This window comes from Cinclus cinclus, chromosome 1 (assembly GCF_963662255.1).
Source record: "Cinclus cinclus chromosome 1, bCinCin1.1, whole genome shotgun sequence".
NCBI classification, from domain to species: Eukaryota; Metazoa; Chordata; class Aves; order Passeriformes; family Cinclidae; genus Cinclus; species Cinclus cinclus.
Genome location: NC_085046.1, coordinates 42,942,132 through 42,962,258, shown reverse-complemented (window position 1 = coordinate 42,962,258; position 20,127 = coordinate 42,942,132). Strand labels below are relative to the sequence as shown.

General features: G+C 37.3%; 1 protein-coding gene across 1 annotated transcript; it reads right to left on the bottom strand.

The window, feature by feature from the left end:
* Nucleotides 1-513: 513 nt before the first annotated feature.
* Nucleotides 514-14,440, bottom strand: LOC134050343 (prostatic acid phosphatase-like). The gene is made up of 10 exons (XM_062503391.1): nt 14,327-14,440; nt 12,866-12,961; nt 10,226-10,312; nt 9,461-9,613; nt 7,194-7,292; nt 6,020-6,115; nt 3,497-3,629; nt 2,138-2,220; nt 1,150-1,256; nt 514-670 (listed from the first exon to the last, which is right to left on the bottom strand). The coding sequence occupies exons 1-10, from the start codon at nt 14,438-14,440 to the stop codon at nt 514-516; spliced, it is 1,125 nt and encodes a 374-aa protein (XP_062359375.1).
* Nucleotides 14,441-20,127: the final 5,687 nt, after the last annotated feature.

Sequence of the window (20,127 nt, the reverse complement as noted above, 5' to 3'; positions counted from 1 at the left end):
TGTGTCTGTATACGTTTGATATTCTGGTAAGTACCAATCTGGTGTACAATTCGATATGCATCTGTTTTGATCTCTGAATGTCTGCTAAAATCAAGAGAATGCATAATTGTTGACTGTTTTTAATCAGCTTGGGCAAATACTCTGCAGTTAGGGAAGAAAAGGTGACTGTTGTGAGTGCATTTACATGTACTTCTTCAGTAACTGAAGGTGGTTTTGACCCTACTAAATGAAATCAAAACAAAAAACCTGACATGAAAAACAGTACTGTAAGGCCAGATCACCCTTGATTTCATTTTGCCAGAAAGTTGGTCTGGAATAGATAAATGTATTGATGGAGTAGAAATGACAGCCATGGGTACAATTCTCTTTTCCTGAATATGTGTATTTTTCATTTCAGAGCAGAACCTTATGAAAATGATTGTCACTTCAAATGACCTGCTGGCTCAAGACGTAATCCTGACTTTACTTTTGGGTACATGTGCCCAAAGCACTTAGCTTACCTTTTTTGATGTCCTACAGTCTACATTCTCTTGTCCAATAGTGTACGAGGATGGGAGAGAGCAGATGAGTAAATCTCTCCAGGGGACAGCGAAATTTGCAGCCAGGGAGAGTGAGGGGGTGAGGCTCCCTCAAAGAATTATTCCGGTAGTACATCTCTATGGTGTATTGACTGTTTCAAAATAGAGCAGGGTCAAAATAAAGTTAGGTGTGCAAAACCCAGCAGCCTTTCCATGCTGCAGTTATTGTTCTTGTGGACAAACTTTTAGCCAGGTTGGTTGTCTGGTTGCTAATATATGTTTATGATTTACTAATATAATTAGTACTCTGAAGAGAGCTTTTTAAGCAACGGGGGGTCAACACCAATTTGCATGTAGTTTGCTGTCTTTGCTAAGGAGTTAAATAGATGGAGTAAAACCTCTCACAACTGTAGTAAATAAATACATACATGCATACATACATACATACATAAATATTTCAGGCTTATTCTGCTACTGACTACTAAACTGAATGGAATTACAATAATTAAAATCAATTTGTAATGTTTTCCTGAACAGTGAACCTCACATATCCGATTTAATTAGTCTTGGGCATCAGAAAATTCCTTTTTAAGAAAAGTGTGCATTAGCATTATAGCTTGCAGATACTTGCCCATTTTTTTCCTGGTAAAGTTCAAAAAAATGGCAGGCACTATGAGGAGGCAATTTTCCATTGAAGACATTGAGTGCCATCTGTAAGGCTGCAATGGTGGCTGCATGCTGTGAACAGAGGAAACCTTTAATTAAAGGTCTACTGAAAATGATTGCATGAAGCTATTATTTAACAATATTTCCTGCACATTATCTGTCCACTCAACATTAACATTACTTGTGTGGCCTCATTAATACTTGCCCTCTGCACTGTTGAGCAAATACTCTTCCTTTTGGCTATATAAACTGAAGTGCCGCATGTATAAAGTATACATAAATGTAAATATTTAAGATATTTTAGTAACTTGCAGCTCCTTCAAAATTAATAGGAGCTGTTAAAACTTCTTTCAAAAAAACTAGTGTTTTTTCATGTAAGTAAACAGTATTTAAGATCTGATCAGTAAGCTCTTTAGCTGACATATACCCAATAGGTCATGATATAACTGCAGTTTAGAGGCAGGAGCTTTCTCATGAGAGCAACCCAAAAATTTCCTCCTCCAATGACAACATTTGCACATTGTAAACAAAAATATAAGATCACAATTGAGTAACTGCCTTCACAAAGCCTTCTAAAAGTATAACTTAATTTTTTTCTTTTTTTTTTGTTTTCCCCATTTTCACTTGAAAAGATACAGGAAGAAGGAGATTTTACTTTAAATTAACTTTGTGACCCAGGTCTAATAAAACATGAGGCATGGTGTTTCCAGATCCCTGCTCAATCAAAACATTATTACAATGAATCAAACCATGATGTGAAGTGGAAAATGGAATGCTTCAGGTTTCGAAGTAGTATCTGTTCATTAAAAAAAAAATTAAAACCTGAATATATTTAAGGTTAACCAAATAAAAAATGCTTCTAGCTGTATTTTAGGAGGTAAATACAATTTCATGGTTTTCACTGTATTTAATAAGTGCAGAAAGGAAACACAAGAGAAGGAGAAAGCACTCACCGTGGAATACATAACCATTTTTTGATGGTATGAAGGCTTTGTAGCATCTAAGATATGCTTTAGAATACTTTTTAAAAGAATACCTGAAAAAGATGGGAAAGCAGGGACAATGAAACAGATGCTTGTGTTAACATTTGTATTGATTGTTGCCATTTTAGCAATCTGTCACTAAATGCACCAGATGTATTCAATTGACTTAATTGGTAATTTGTGCAGAGCACCTTGATTAATAGTGACAGTATCTTTCAAATGAACATTGGCCCTATTTTACTCCTGTGTAAAATGTTTTGGGGATCCCTAATAGCCTCAACAGCTTCAAACAGGGCATTCACAGTTACTTTGTGCCAGCAGAACAGTGCAAGAAGAGCACAGTAATGAATACTATCCCCATTGTGCGTGTAGCTTGATTGATTTCCTGCTTTCCAGAGAATAAAGAAAGAGCATATCCTCTGGGTTCTGGGGCTTTATAAGCTGTGTGTCTCTCTGTATTTTGTTAATGTTAACTGCTGAAAAATTGTAAGACAAACTACTTGATTTAAATCAATGGCTGTGCTAGTATGTTAATATAAGGTTGGCATGTCGGCAAATTAAAATATTAAAAGTAGAAGTGTACCAGCTAGCAAATTAGACAGAATTAGTCTTTAGCTCTTGGCACATTTTTCATAGCAATTGTTAGTAAAGCAAGGACAGAGATTTTAACTTTGTGCCAAGTTTTGCTAGTTGGAGCTTTGAAAAATGCAACAAATTGATTCATGCTTATATGTTTATTTGTCTTCCAGCTCACAGATCCAGCCTGTACACTGCCCATATAAAACAAAAAAGAGGCTTAAAAGATGACAGTGGATGAATGGAAGAGAATGAGTCATTAAACATATAAAATGTTTTCCAATTTCAGCCATTGTTTTTAGGACAGAGTAAGTTTTGGAAGCAGTTTAGTAATCTCATTTTAGGACTCTCAGTAGAAGAGTCTTTGGTGGAATAGGGAGACAGTTAGGCAACAAAGTCTCCATTCTAGACATTACTACAAATAATATATTTTTAAAATAAGTTACACGTGGAGACTTACACTACATTCAGACTTGAGTCAGTTCAACAAGAATCTGTGTGTTATATTGAATTTCTTATACAGTGGTGATACCAAAATGATACCTCAGTTATAACATTAATTAAAATATTCACAATTAATATGCACACCATCTCCCTTCCCATTAATCAAACATCTTTCAGTGCTGCCCGCCAATATCCCCGTAATAGCATCTTTCCCCATTCTACTATGGAATCAGCAGCAATGTTTGTCATATACCTTTTCTTCTTTCCCATCCTACTTTCGGTTTTAAGTGGGATAAGAATTCATCTTACCTCCCTGCAAACGTGATTTTTGCATTTGTTTGTGGAACCCAAATTCCGCCTGCAATAACAATTCTGACAGTTTTATCAGCTTGGTCCTGACACTATGAGTAGCCCAAACAGGTAAAGTGTAATTGTTGATATCCTACAGTAAAGAAAGAAAACATGGTGATTTTCTTACTGATTCATGCTACTAACTGTTCTGGCACAAAATACTTCTCAGAACAAATTCTGAATGTTTCACTCCAGTAACATTTTCTCATTGTAATAAAATTGTTACTGTATTTTGCATTTAGACAGCTGTAGCATTTCTATTTATAGAATCATAGTGCTTGAAAGAAATTTGAAAGGCAGCATTCAACAAGAAGAGGAAATATAATGCTAAAAATTACACAAAAAGCAACTGGCATTTTTTATCTTGTCAGGTAAAAAAAAAATCACTATATGACTTTTTCAGTCATGTGCTGGGATATAGTTTTACTGAAACAAAGCCTATATAAAATTCAGGATTTTAAGGGCTGGTAGCTCTCAGGTGCAAGAGGAATACAGAGATCAAATAGGAATATGTATAGCTGTAGTATGGATGTACCCAAGTATAGGGTAGATATAGAAGGATGAGATATAAATGACATTTGTACCTATTATGGTCTATTGGATACTGCCACAGACCTCAAGCTAAAGTGGAATGGACTAGTCTTTCCTTGGGGATGCAAAGGTATATTAGTGATCACAACTCTGAGAAGGGAAGATATGTACAACGCTCCTGATTTGCACTACTCTGAATTCCTGTTTAACAAGGTTAGAAAATTTCCTTTAGAGCAACCTAACATTTGGACTGAGCTCACCAAAAGGAGTGTTCTTGTAACAAGTGAGCTCAAAGGAAAATGTCAACTACTTTAAGGGTTTGTTTAAACAAGAAAACAATGGAACATGCTAGGTTAAACCAGCTCAGATCACAATGTTATCCATTTCTCATTTAATAAATGGGATACATATCTTGAGGAAAGAATTGGCTGGTTGCATGCTATTTAGGATGGTCTGTAGGCAAGCAAACACCTCAGTCTCCAAGTTACCTGAAAGTCAGATAACACTTAGCTGAAAGTAACAAATACAGAGAGATGTGTGATACTGTAGTTCCATGAATTGTATTAAAAAACTAAGGACGCTCTCTCTGTATGCTTGAAAAATGAGAAAGGCTTTTATGGCAGATGTCTTAATTGATACCCTCAGAGTCCTTAGTCAGTAGTCTCAAAGACCAAGGCTCATCAAATTTAACACTAGAAGGAAAAACACTTTTTTTTTTTTAATTCTGGTGTTTAGCTAGATTTTTGATGGGAGCTGTGGTTTTGCATATTTTTCTGGTGACACAGGTTCTCAAAATGATTTAACTATTGAAATAGAAAGTTGTGATCCTGCATTTGGAAAACATAGAAGGGTGACTTCACTGAAATTACACTGAGATGTCCCAACATGTTAATGTTTCATTTAACTTAAGGCTGTGGCTAACATTCTATTCAAGTCTGCTTTGATCAAAGTTGGGCTTATGCAAAAACTGCAGGAATAAAGGTAAACTCAATAGTATCACACCCTGTAAAATATTTCATGTTGCTTCTGAAATCCACCTTAAAACTCCCTCACTAATATCCCAGTACTGACAACCAATTTGTCATTTATATTTAAATTTATGAATAGTTATGCATGAAAGTGTAGCAAAAGCTGCCTTCAAAAATAACTTTTTAACACAAGACTGCAATCTTAAGTTGTGTCAGATGAAATAAGTCTAGACTTTGAGGTGGAACTCCCTGCTAAATTAAGGGCAGTCAGGATTTTTTCAAATCATGACATTTCCAGACTGTGGAACCCAGATACTCACGCCACTTTGGCACCACAATACCCTTTTTGTTATAAAAACCATGATTTTTTTGTGATATACCTGGTACCTTTGCTTAGAACAAGCTCCCAAACTTGCACAAATAGCAATTTGTGTCATTCCAATGGCTACTTAATTCCTGAAAATACACTCTGTCCACTGCTGGCCATGTACAAATAATGACTTCTCTTGCTTATACAATTTGCATAAAATATTACTGGAAGGATGCTTATGCTTCTTTGCCAGCAACATATTTTTATCCCTGTGTATCCCAGTGTGTTGGTCTGGAGGAGTTACAAGACAATTTTATCCAAAGGTATGCTTTTGCTTAAATCTCCATATGCAGTCACTGACTGGATCTTGAATATGAAAGTCCATTAGTTTTTGTTCTTTACAGTGGTGGATGACCTACAGCAGTCTCACACATAGAGTGTGTACAGGATTTTCAGTTGTAAGTTTGATGTTGAGGGTTTCTGGGAAAGAAGCTGAAAATAGCCTGTGTTTAAAAAAAATTTGAAGCATGGACCTACAATCTTTTTATGACTTACAATAAAAAAAAATAAACCAAATAAAAATCCCAGGTTGAAGGAAGTGTAGGAATTTCTATTGGACTCAAAGATCTTAAGGGTCATTTCCAACCTAAATGATTCTATGATTCTATTTACCTCATATTGTAAAGTGTCAGAGAGCTTCCAAATCCTTTCAGTAGTCAACTTCTTCAATGGATATCCTGTATGAGCAGCTAAAAACTTCAGAAATTGCTGGAATACAAGAAAACCCCAAACTTGTAGTACTGAGGGCCTTTTTATATGATTTCTGCCTATTGTCATACCAGTACATATGAGTTTTTAGAAAGAAGACAGTCTTTGCACTTCACACTTAAGCAATGAACCATTGCCTAGATGTAAGAGAATTTGGCCTATTCATTTAGACAAGGTTGGTGATGTTAGTTCAGATTTGAAGTATGGTGATTGTTTATGCTTGGTGGAAGTGTTTAGAAGGAAGTAGAGGGAGCACAGATATATGAGGAAGTCTGGAAGGAATCCAAAAAGTGCTTAAAAGAAGTGTGATCAACAGAATTATTCTGATATTGGTACTCAGAAGAAGGAGAGATATGATGTAAATTTTATAAAATGGGAATTTTGATTTACTTGCACATAATACCCAGATGCAGAGCCACAGATGGATGATTGAGGTCAGCGGTGAAAGATAATAGAAAAACAGGTGAGGTTCATAGTGTCCTTTTGAATACATGTGTGAGAAGGAAGGTTACAGCAGAATAAACGTGATTGTATAGTCATGCAGGGTTTTGATGGTGGAGAAAGAAAGGAAAGGATACTGTATGAAGAAGCACAAAACACAAGAGAACACCTAAATTAAGGTTTTGGGTGGGAAACATTAATAGGTACTTGAGGAGAACACTGAGACTGTTATAGAAATTCTGGGGAATTGAGCAGAGAAAATTAATCTGAACTCACAGAGATGTTGGAGGAGTTGCTTTACATGGGAGTAAACAGAGACTGTATTGGAATAATTTGAGAGGCATTGACACTAATTTTATCTCAGGTTTTTCGGGTCTAGTCTCCTAGAAACTAAGTTTTGGCAAGTAGGTCAATAATTTATCTTTTCTATGATTTGACATTTTCAATTGTTGGGAATAGCCCAATCCAGCTGGATCTGTAATGTTGTAATTGTTTTTTGGGTATGTTGTCTACACCCACTGTGAAGATTAGAGATCTGAAAGGAACATATTAACTGCTATTTTTTAAACCTACATGTTAGATAACGTTGAAAAAGTGGCACACTTTAACTAGATTTCCAGAACTGAAAATGCTTCACCTTGTAGTGCTTGAATTGCCTTTGGAAATCCCTTGTTGCAAAGGTTTCTCTCAGAAGTTCCTTGTGTTTTGGGCAGTGTGAGAAAGGTAGGTATAGCAACTGGAAAGAAAAATTGCAAAATCCTAGTTAGGCAAGGTGCATCTTGTTCTGCAATACAACATACCCTTGCAGGATTGCTGTTCTGATTGGCTGCACTGGTTAGGACAAGCTGAAAAATAATTTGGGAATGTAGTTTCAAGGACATTCATCTTCAGGACTCTAGGAGTCATACTGATGACTACATACAAAATAATCTTTAAATGTTCAGAGGAGTAATAGCTGCAGTAGTTCAAAGTTAAAGGATTCATTTACACAAGATGAAATTTGTCCTTTGACAAAAGACTAAGACCAGCCCTCATGAACTCCTTTGTTCTTAGCTTCTCCAAGGATGATTTCATTCGTTTTGTTCAGTCTTTCTTTAAACACACCATCACATTTTTACAACAAATTACCAAGCAGCAGCTGGACTGCAATAGGAATCTTTGTGCATACTCAGCTGTACTGAGTCTACTTAATGCAGCTTCATTTAAATTGTAGAAACAATTCAGCTAAATTGTAGCACAGTTCAGCTAAATTGCAGAAACCTGTGAATTTTCTGTTACTCTGTTTTGTCTTTCATTAATCTAAGATATATGAAGGTTAGAGGTTACATATGACTGGAATAGCTTAAGAACTTGTTATTTCATTTATATGTATTTATATATGTAATCTAAATTGAGTTTATTATTGTTCTCTGTGTTAAATTTTAAACAAAAGTCAAAATTTGAAACTGAGATATTATTAGTGCTTTTCTCTAATGTGTTGTTTTGTCCTTTTCCCAGTAATGTAGCTCCATGTATATAGTCCCAATATTAAAAGAAGTTTGAAAAGAACTTGAGAGTTTTGCTTCACAGCAGTCCTCAATCTTTTTAAAAATACCATCTATGTATTTCACAAGATAGGATGGTATTTGTGAATTATAGCCATAGTTTCATGAGCAGTCATGACTTCACCAATAAATTATGGGCACTTGTTTTGTGTTGTAGGATACATGTGGTCTCAGGTTTATTCATCCTTACTACATATACAGGCTAAAGTTAAAATAACAATAGATGAAAAAGTATGAAAACTGTGCATGTGTTCATGACTTTATGATTTGTTTGAAATAACTTACTTGCTCTCCTAGATGTGACTGAGGTAAAGCATCTGCTTGCTGAGTTTACCATCTCTCTTGATACTGGCCAGGTATTCTTGACTGTCTGCTGGGATATCCCAACCTGTGACAGTGTCAGAAGCAGCTCCTGACTCTGTGCCTGGCTGTGTGTGTGAAGGGGAAGACATGTCTCCATGCCTCCCATATTCACATTCTCATCACTCTGCGGTGAGAACCACTGCTCCATGGCCTATCTGACCTGATTCCCTTATCATCACAGACTGTGCTAAGCAGACTTGTAAAGCCCACACAATTTATCTTGCATCACATGTGCAAACTTGCTCTTGCAAACCAGGACTCATACTGCACACTCCTGATCTTAACTTTTTATCACAGATTTTCCACACACGGGACATTCCAGTTCCAGTCAGCTGCACAGCTTTCCCCTCTAGACGACTGTGTGCAGGCTACAGAGCTGCTATCCACAGGATTCCTTACAGCTCCCAAGTGAGGAGCTGAGGAAGGGAGATGAATAAATACATTGCCCTATGAACTCATGCTTAACGCTCTGAGTCCCCCTTCCTTTTCCCTTTTACTTTTTTCACCAATCCTCTAAGTGTATGCACTGACCTGCAAAGTGCATGAAAAACAATCCTGTAACTCAATTCTCACCACAGTGTAAGTCACAGAATTATGCTTTTGTCTTTTCTGTTGTCTGTGGACTAAGCAATACTGAAGCACTAGAGAGATTAAGTATGTTTTCTCACACAAAGAAAGTCATGTTTGCCTTAAAATTGGGATTAATCTGCTTCTACAGCAATTTACTCACCTTAAAAATTAACTCTATTTCTTTATAACCAGTACTCCCATTTATCTTCCTCTGTTGTTAAGATTGTGTCTCTGACAATAAGTCCATTCCTGTGAAAATACTTGCCAATCCTTTCTTCTGTTCAGCTTGTTAGGCCTTTCTGCACAATGCTTGTACTAATGTACTTTTCATTGTATTTACCATGCACTGTTTGCTGTACCCTCATTTCATATCCTTTTTACTTTACTAATGATTAAGGGAAAACAGATGCCCCTAGTTTATACTCACATTGTCTTGTGACAGTGGCACCGTGTGAACTGGAATTGGCTGCCAAAGGATTCTGGGATTCCAAATCTGGCCCTGTGTTGGTGGGTACAATCCAGCAAGACTTGCCTGAGCACTCATAAGTGTGTGATCACAGTCAGTGCTTTGAACATAAATCTGAAAGAAGAAAAAAAAACAAAAAACATTTTGGAAGGTAATTTCTTCCATTAGGTTTGCTATATTCTTGGTAGGAATAAAGGGGCTGGTACAAGGGAAGTTGTCATTAAAATGGAGTGGCATGAAGAAGGACTATGAGAAAGAAGGAGGAGGGAGAAAAACCGCAGCTGGAATAAGGTTTTTCAGGTCAACTGAGATGCAGCATGGTAACATTTATCTTAGGAATCCTAGTAGACAGCATAAGACTGACTCTATTTGACCCTCTAGCCTTTGGGACATCATATGTGTACTGAAAAGCTGGAACATAAATGAAAACTGAGTTGTATCTTCTTTCCAAGTGAAAGTGTAGCATTGGAGGTATTTGACATAGATGGCCTCCCATACAGCAGTGAGGGAACTGAACCAGATGTGCAGCCTAAAAAGCCTTTCTTGTGGTTTTCAGTTAACCATCAGGATAAAAGCTGAACCACAGTTTCAGGGGTACTTTGGAATTACAAAGACTTCAATTGGTATTAATTTTTCTCCAACTGCACGAGGTTTAGACACTTATGCATCCAGGAAGTCCCATTAACAACCATGAAAAATATCCTCCTGCCCAGATCCAGTACTTGCCTCACACTGTTTGTATGCAACGCTCAGGAAATGAGAGTATCTCCTCCGCATGTACTGGCCAAGCTCATACTGTTGTTGTATGCCAAGCTGTAGAAGCAACACAAGAGTGTAAGAGGCTAAAGAAGTGTTCTATGCATCCATTCCTACAACCAAAAAAAAAGAATGTAGTAATATTTGATATTAATTTAATAAAGACCTTTTTCCTTTACAATGTGAAGTAGAAAAGAAGACATGAGAAAAAAGTAGCAAAGTTGCTGCATGTGTGGTTTTGATAATGTTAGCTATGACTCCTGGTGAATGCAGTTTTGTATTTTGCTCTATGGAAAGCTATGTGTATGTTTATCTGAGCTTGTGAGACTTAAAGTAGGCATAGAGATGTTCCAACACCATCTGTCTAGTTTCTACTCTATTGCTGTCTCAGAGCTGATTAAGTGGGATTACAGACAGAGCAGCCACCTGTCCATGAAGACACATCCAGGATATGAATCCCATAGAGTATCACCAGTGATTCCTTATGAGGGCTATAGTTTTAGCCTGGGCAAGGTCTAGTTTTTCAGAATAGAAGACTTGAAATAAAAGTCCTCCAAGCCTTCGGGCATGTTCCTGCAGTAGTTAGTTATTATCAACAGTCTGAAACATTCTATTTTTGCTTCTTTCCTGATTATGTTCCCAACTTTCAGTCACTGAATCTTGTTACACTCTTAAATAACATTCACCATCACAGATCTTATTCACAGTTAAATAATAATCCATAAAATGGAATCAAGTCACTTTATCTCTGTGTTAAATTAAACTGAGGACACTTCTCTACACTCAAAGGAAAATAGGTTTTCTGGTCCCAACATTTTAGTAGCTCTTAGCTGAACACTTACCTACATAATTTTGTGAACACGTGACATATGAATCACAGAATCATGGAATTAGTTAGATTGGAAATGACCTTTGAGTTCATTGAGTCCAACCTATTACCTCTTGCTACCATGTCAACTGGACCGTGGCACTAAGTATAATTTCCAGTCTTTCCTTAAACACCCCTAGGGATGGTGACTCCACCACAATCACACTATTACAGTGTCCCTGTAATAGTCTCTATAGTGCCATCTTTTTACTTGTACCTGGTGTTCCCTGGCCTAAATTTAAATATATTCCACGTAGCTCATGTAATCATTACTGTACACTGGGATCATAAGTACAGTGATTACTCATTGCTTCCTAAAGCAATTTTCTAAGCTGTGGGACCAGAGGATAATTCAGGCTGAAAGGGGCCTTAGGAAGTCTCTAGTCCCACCTTCTGCTCAAAGCCAAGTCAGCAATGAGGTCAGACCAAGTTACTCAGAATGCACTGTGAGTGCATGTGATTACCTCTTTCTCTTGATGGAATTGTGCATCCAGTTTCCTGGGATATATGTGTGGTATAGGCTTCTGCCCCAACTTGCCTAATATGCATGTTGTTGAGTCCTGACTCCTGGGTCTTGAAGTCTCCTATGCCCTGGAGCAAGCTGGCATGGATTGCTGAACTTGCATAGGGTTTATATGGAATGATTGAGTCACAGCTGGGTTGTGGAGCTGGTCTGCTCCTCCTGTTTCTTCAAGAGAGTTGACATGAGCAGAAATAGGCCTGATTTTGCTTTTGAGATCAGTTTTGCCTCCTAAGAGCAGTGGGGAGGAGGAACGTCTCAGGAAGTTTGTTCTGTTTTGACTTTGGTGGAGACCTGGCAAGTTCCCCTAGGGAGAGAGACCCACTGGACATAAGGTGTGTGTGGCTAACAGAGAGGCACACCTCACAGTGTGCCTTCCCATGTGCTGTAGCCATTTATCTGGGAGAAACAGACTTCAGGCAATTCTAAACTGCTTCAGGAAGACTGCCTAGTTCTGAGTGCTGGGCGAATAACTAGCAGCTTTTTCCATCCAAATAACTTATCTTGGGGAAAAAGGAATGAAGCACAAGCACCCAGACACAGTGGGTACTTCTGGTGGGAGGGGAGCAGAAGTGGGGTTAAAACCACTCAGTGCCCAAATATTGCCCTACAGTCTGATAGTATAGTTCACCCTTGGCTCCATCTGTAAGAGGTGGCAGCTAATAGAAGTTACAGTGAAGGCAGGCACAGCATCTCTCTGATACAGTCAGTACCTGTGGTTGCTTCATCTGCTTCTGTTTACTACCAACAGCTGATTCCACAAACATCTGCACTAAAATAGCTGAGTTTTAAATCAACTTTCTTGGGCATAGCTTGAGAAAAGTTACTGCTAGGACTGGTTTTAACAGTTCATGGGTTAGGAAACACTTGTTGAGAGAGGGTTGTGTCTGTGAGCGCTTCCATCACCTTATGCTACTGATGGTTAAACCTTCCTGCATGGTCTCAGGTGAACCCAAATGGTCACCAGTGCCTGGCTCCTCCCAGAAGACCCTAGTCTGCAGTCAAAAAGCTCAACACATGCTGACAGTGGACCAGAACAGGCTGATTCAGTTTAGTTTAAAATTCATGAGTTCTGTTGCTCTATTCTCCTAGTAAGTTCTTTGGCTGATCTTAGATGGCAACTTAATTAGGGCTTTCTCCAAGTGAAAGCAAAGTTCCACCCCCAAATATCAACACACAGTCTTCCAATAGTTCCATTCTTAGCCCAGGTAAACAAACTCACCTTGGTAAGTTGGCCATATCCCTGTTGTCTTGCACTTTCTTTGTGCTTATCAGTTGGATAAAACTCCTGTGGGGTGTGATCACCATGGCGAAATACCTGATAAAATAGATGAAATTGCTTTTGTGTTACTGGTATGTTTTGAGGTGATTATAATTAGTGTAGTCACAAGGAATATGCAATGACAGTGAGTACTGTATCTGACAGATGCTAAGTATCTTAATGGTGCTTGCCTTAAGTCTAGATAGCTACATTTCCTGTTGAATTTATTTAGACAAATATAACTGGGGTTTTTTCTTGACATTTGAGAATAAATTAGCTCAAATAAATTTTTGCAAGTTATAAAAAGTACAGGATACCCAATTATATTTTAAAGATGTTTTATATATTTTAGGAAGTATAGATCATAATATTAACTAGATAGAATTAAAACAGAAGCATGTAAGTAATTTTGCAGAGATACTTGAACATTAATATTTTGGTATGACTAAGTTGTAATTCAGGAGGAAAAAACCCAAACTATTACTCAAGATAACAGTTCTGTGGCTGACTGCTGTGGAGTTCTCTTACTTGGCAGAAATTAGTCTTAAAAAGTCCTATGTTGGCTTTTTCATCATAAGAGCAATAAAAATGTTATCTAATATGTAAATACAGGCTAAACTGTTCCTCTGAAAACATTGACCCTGTTTTGGAATTTCACCTCAGCTATAAGATGCATTTATCTAGCTACATCAGATTTCTTCATTCATACGGTGAGTTCTTTGCTTCGTATGCTTTGCAGCATAATCCCTGTAGATATGTGCCATATGATTTTAAAAATTTTACAGCAGATTTTTTTTTAAAATTTCTCAATCCAAACAGGGAGAAATGGAATTTAAAAAAGCCTGCCAGACAAAAATTATATGAATTATTTATATGTGTGTGTGATGTTCAGAATAAGACTCAGGCTTCCTGCAAACAAATGGTACATCATAATCACTGCAAATAGCATTAGCTGCACAGGGCTGGTTTCTGTGTTGCTTGTTCAATGTCATTGTACACTTGTTTGAGTTTCACATACTGAAATTTACTTTGCATGTTAATCCATTGAAGCCACTGGAAAAGAGGAAACGCTTCCATGGTAAAGAGGGTTTTGCACAGTTGATATTTAGTTATGAAATCCACTTTTACATTTAAAAACAGAATCCTTTGTTATTTTTTTACTTAGTGCTATAAAATAAGCTTTCTATATCCATCCAGAAAGTAATATCATCTAGGAGTACACAAATGAGACAAAATTATAAAATCTTATTTCAAGTGGAGATATATATATATTTTTTTTTTTTTTTGGACAATGCAATAATAAATTTTCAATGCGGAGGAAGCATTTAGGTATTTGAAAAGGTGCCCCCTCCTCCCTACCCTAGAGTAAAAGAAGAGTAGTGAATGACAGGTTTTGAAGAAATTTCATTTGCCCATACTTACTAGGGACACAAACTTCAGTTTTCTTTTAGCTGTTGTTTGGCGGAGAAAGATGCAGAAAAGACAGAACATGAAGCACAGACTCCAGATCCCACAGACCAGCTGCCTTGCTCTCATCCTGAGGGTAGCTTTCAGCTATTTTGCACATCAAGGTCCCTGGCTGGATGTGTTGATAAAGTAGATATGGGGCTAAAAGGGGTGGAGTCTGTTGTGCTTAGAGAAATCTGAGAGTGACCTATGAAGTTGTCTCCTCCTGCCTCTCTCCCCTTCTAGGGTTAGTGCTTTTCAGGGGACTCGTGAAATGAAAAGTGTATTTCACATTTGTACTCAACTTCTGTGTCCCATATATAGCATGGAGTGGAATCTTTGAGCCCTCCAATTTCTCCCTCTGGCAAGGCAGGTGAATGTAAAGAGCTATTATTTAACTAGAATTTAGTATGAGTCAGTCAGCCTTCTCAAATAGAAAATGCTGTGGATATCTTACTGTATGCAAAAGAGCCACTAAACCCTCTGAATTCCGAGGCTCACAGTCTTTCTCTGGACACCTTGTACTGGAAGGCTAGAAGGAGTAGTACTAACAAATGTCCTTTTATAAAGTGTCTCTGGATTTTCCCTGGATTTGGCTGTGATTTGTAGGAGGAATAAGCAGAAGGTTTTGTTGCAAAACAAGAGGAATAAGCCTAAATTAATTGCAAAAATATAAAGATATATTAATGAACTTTCAATCTCTTCAGTACATTGCCTCTAGTGGCAAAGCATGTGACACTGTTTGCTATAACTATCCCCCAGAATTTCATACAGTTAGTTAAATTTTTATTTTTCAAATTTCTCTTGCTGCAAACACTCTCATTGTTATAGTTTGCATATATCAATAGTTTTTTCTGACATTTCCCCAGTATATTTTAACTTAGAAAAAAAAATCTATCTCTGAGACATTGTTGTGAGGCACAGAATGGATCTTGCAAGTAATTGATCTATGTTCAGTCCCATTCACATGTTAATGAAAGTCCTGTTAATATATTAAAATTGAGGGTGATTTCTTAGTCATGGAAAGCTCTCTGTAAGAATTTAAAAGAAATCACTGAAAAAAAATTATCATGTTGCTACCCAAAAAGTTTATATAATCTCAAGATAGTTTAAGGCACATTTTAAGAGATTCAGAAATAGAAAAATGTGGGGAGATACCCATATTTATTGAGGGAAAAAAAAGAAAGAAAGAAAGAAAGATAAAAAGGACATTTTCTAATTTGGAGGCACCTGGGGAGGTATGGGTCAACTGATTAAAGCTATAAAGCTATTCACACCCTGTGAATACCATCATACCATCAAAATTTCATACCATCAAAATAGTCACACCATCATACATCAAAAATTTCTCTGAGGAGTCTGTGTTTTGCTGCTTCTAGAGAACATGGCATTAGACACTACTCCTAAAATACACTGCTCTGCAAGACAAGATTTTTAAATAGACAAACTCAGGAAAAAATAAGCAACTTCTCAGAATTCCAAGGCTCCATTCAGGTTCTTCATATACTGTAGATATGTCTAGGAGGGACTGCAGATCTACAGCAGGAACAGAAAGATTTAACTTTCATCTTTTCAAGCATCCATTGTATGACACTTTACCTGAGACTTCCATAACTAGGAAGGTAAAATTACTTTGAGGACGACAAAATATTAGTGTAAATAATATTTACAGAATATTTAAAAATATTAACAAAATCTGAAAAAACAATGTTAAAGCTAATACTTCCTTCCTTTGATCTGATCTTGATCTGTGAGAAAAGACATGTAGAGGGCTGGAATTGTTTATAAATATACCATGTTGATTAATTCTGTTCCTGTTGATGGTCAAAGAGGGAGAATGAAACAGAGTGCTGTGGCATGGTGAGAGGTGTGTAAACTATAGTTTTTCCAAAGTCAAGGTAACTGCTTCTTTAATATGCTTGCAGCCTGTGTTAAAGCAACAGCTGAAGGTGGAAGAGAAGATAATGATAAAGGTAATAACTGTACCTCTCTCACTTCCTTGGGAGTACAAAGGACAATGTATGAGGTGTATATCACAGGCCTTTATATTACCAATAAACTTGATGAAATATTTATGGACTCATGATAAACTTAATATTACTAAGCAAGTAAAAGTACAGCTTTTTGTTGTGTTCTGGTCTGGGATATCTGAAGACTGTGTTAAGAGATGATGCTGGATCTTTGACATTGTTGAGGGAATGCAAATGTTAATTAATAATGCTCCAGTGTGTTAAAATTGTTTCATGGTTTAAGTGCTAGTATTGTATTTGAAAGCTTATTAATCCAAAGAAAAAAATATTGACCCTCTACCCTCCAATTGGAATACAAAGAATCCTTTCCAGGCTGTGATGCTTACCCCCCCCCCCCCCCCCCCCCCCCCCTTTTAAGTGTAGTTTTAAATCTGCTTGGTATATAGACTCAGGGTAGGATTGGACTTGCAGCTTGAGATGCTACTTCATTGACAATGGAAAAGGCTCAGAACTGGTTGAAGGCACAGTGATAAGCATGTTAGAAGAAGAATTCAGTGTAGAATTAGTGTGGGGAGGAGGAGGCAGATAGAGAAGGATTTCAATGTGCCCACCCTGACTGCCTTTCTTAGCCCTGCCTGAAACAACTCCTTAGTGGGATTGTTATTCCAGCATCTGATGTTGATTCTGTGTCTGAATCTGTCATGATTCTGTGACTTTTGCACAATTTTCATGTCCACATCTGCTTCCATGAATTTTCCTCATCTTCTTTTCTCAGCTCCAGTCAGATCAAGGCTATATGTGTTAAGAGAGTTCAAGGTTTGCTCTGGTTTACAGTGTACCTCTTTGTCATCTGCTTACATGCTTTAGTTAAATGATGAAGAAAAGTGATAGTATCATTTCTTCAGCTGCAATAAACTAACAGTCAGAACAACAACAAAAAAAGCCAACTCCAAGCCACTGACTTAATAGGTAAGTAGATAGCAATCAGCTGCCTTTATTTGGCTAATGCTTAACATAAAATTATTCAGTTCTTTGTGCAAGGAAAACAAAGGCACGTCTTGTCACCATGCCTTGCCTCAGGGACACACTGCCCCTGCCTCAACATGAATTCTGCCCTAATCAGATACACATTTTCTGTTCATGATTTCAGTGCTGGCATGCAAGAATACTCATTCAATAATACTATTTTCTGCACATATTCAGACTGAGTTAGAAGCATGTCCAGCTGCTTTGAGGAGTTGGGTTAAGGCTTGTCATGAATACGAACAAATGGAGTACCTTTGTCCTGCAAATAAAATGATCTTTACTGGTAGCTGGGGCTCTTAAGAACTGCTTGATGTCCTTGCTGGCACAATACATCACTTATTGCCCCATATTCTCTGATCCTTCCTTGAACTGCAGCAGAAAAGAGGAGACAGCAGTGTTGGGACTTGTAAGGAATATGGCTGTGGTTGTTCTCAGACAATGTGTTTTTTTGCACAGTGGCCAGCTTCTTCTCCATTATACTGATGCAAATATAGGGTAACTATTTAGAAGCTGATGAACTGATATATTTTCCTTTAGGTTTACACAGCTGTTCTTCCACTGATGATGTTCTCAGCATCTTCATCTGGAGTTTGACTGGACTGTAAAACTCCCTCTTCTCAAAAGTGAGCACTTCCTCTCCAGTTCTGTATGATTCATCAACTTTGTGGTCATAAAATACACTGACATGAAGGAGTTGCCAATTAAGATGCAGTTTGGTAGTTGTGTTTTAACAGATGATTACTATAATATCAGAACAAAGGGGTTTAGCTGGCAGTATTCCACAGAGTGGTGATGCTTGTTTTGGTCTTGAGCCATCAGTGAGTCACAAACCTGAATTCTGTGCAGTGCAAAATTCCATTATTCTTTACTTTCCCAAATTCTTTGAACAAATTCAAGTAACCTTGCTTGAGTGTGATGGATGTCTGTATCCCATAACCAGACTGCCACTGCAGGAAAGAAATAAAGGTTGTAGAAAACGGCTAGGAGATGGAGACCTTTACACCACTGACAGAGTCGAGTTATTTAGACTTGCTGATGAGTTGTATGGACCAACAGGATCATCTTGTTTTGACAATGAGAGATGAAATATTACTTGTACTGAAAGAACATTTTCTTCCAGCCAGCCATCGCCACAGCTGTCTATCTTGGGCATAAAGCAGAAGTGTTTCATGCAGGTGCTGACATCAGTCCAAACAACCTCCCTGTGTGTAATCAAGCATCAAGCTATTGTCCTTGTGCACCTTAGAATACCTCAGGGGTTTGGGTTGCTGCTTTCTTTAAATTTTAATAGCTATATTTAACTTTGAGATAGGCTACAATAACTATGATTAAAGCAATTGTTCTGCTCAGCTGGAATGATTTCTGATCATGCCCTAGCACAATGCTGCAAGATTTGAAATGCAAATATGTGGGAGGCAAGAAATGTTCTCTCAATAACTTTTTTATTTCTATTGGAATAAAAAACAAAAAGTCCTTTATAAAAAAATCATCTGAGGTAAAATATAAGCCAGCAATTTCTCATAAATATTGTATCTTTCTTATAATCAGTGTCATTGACTCCTGTGAGAGATTTACTTTTAGGTACTTAAATCCTGAATTAGTAGGGAAGAATTAATAAATTAGCTGTTCCTTCAGAGCTAATTTCTCCCCCTCCTCCTTTCTGTTCTGTTCCTGTACTGTTATCATTTTTCAGGGCCTTTGGATTCTTGGAGGTTTTGTTACACTTGTTCTTCTTCATTTAAATCAATAAAGCATTTTATGCTAGGACATAGGCAGGCTTTCATGGCACATTTCAAATCTTTTTCAGTAAGATGTTTTCTTGAGAGGCTGGTGATTTTTTTAAATATTGCCACAAAAGTTTTCTGAATGAAACTGTTAGAACTGTTAAAATGGATGAAGGTGCTTTTATGTCACTACACTATGTTAATTAATACTGACTAGACTGCTTGGTGCTGGTGTGTTGCAAAGCTCTCCTTGGCACTTCCAAGGAAATTAGCATTGACTGTGAATATAGCTGTTAGAAACAAGCTGTATAATTTTTCTTTAGGTCATATGTCCAGTTTCTCTCACTTTAAATCGAACTAAAGTAAATATTGCATATCAGGGTAATATAAAATTTCAGACTTTCCTTTAATTTAGAAGTAACAATGAGTTTGTTCTGTCAAGTACCTTGATCAGCCTCAGAAAAGTACCTTGAATAATGTCTCATTTTCTTACCTACTGTAATCCTGTGTTGTCCATATTTGTCTTCACAGACAGATCCATAAAGAGCACAAAAGGCATAAAATTCCCTTTGGAAAAATATGGGACAAACTATCCAGAGGGCAATAGTTAAAATGGAGAAGAGACAAAATGGCAATCACCCTGTTGTTTTGTTTTGGGACAAGAGAGTAAGTTGTGTGTGGGAGTGGTCATAGCTACAAGGACCCAGTTTCATAGAAAAAGAAATGCCAGTAAAAGGAAGATTCATCTAAAATCATACAGGGAATTGACCAAGACCTTTCTGAGCTGCTGCCACTGTGAGACAGATTAATGTTACCTTCAAATACTGGTATTTATTGGAAACAACCAAGCTTCCCATTATTTAGCAACTTAGTTGATACTTATAATGTGGGTTTAGTTTTACAAAGTGTAGGTTTATTGGTTTGATTTATAATACCTTTAGCTTCCTAAGGAATTGGGAAAATCCCTACACAAAGTACAGAATGCTTTGATTTTTTTTAACCCAAAGTACATTGGATAACTGTAGGACAATCCAGGTTATTCCAACAGTGTAACAGA

What these genes read in the sequence shown, in the direction of transcription:
- LOC134050343 (XM_062503391.1), bottom strand. Translation starts at nt 14,440, where the DNA reads ATGAGAGCAAGGCAGCTGGTCTGTGGGATCTGGAGTCTGTGCTTCATG. An exon ending in GATATGGCCAACTTACCAAG is followed by an intron (nt 10,313 to 12,865) that starts GTGAGTTTGTTT and finishes TTGCTTCTACAG; the next exon opens with CTTGGCATACAACAACAGTA. An exon ending in AAATGGTTATGTATTCCACG is followed by an intron (nt 1,257 to 2,137) that starts GTGAGTGCTTTC and finishes CTCTGTTCACAG; the next exon opens with CATGCAGCCACCATTGCAGC.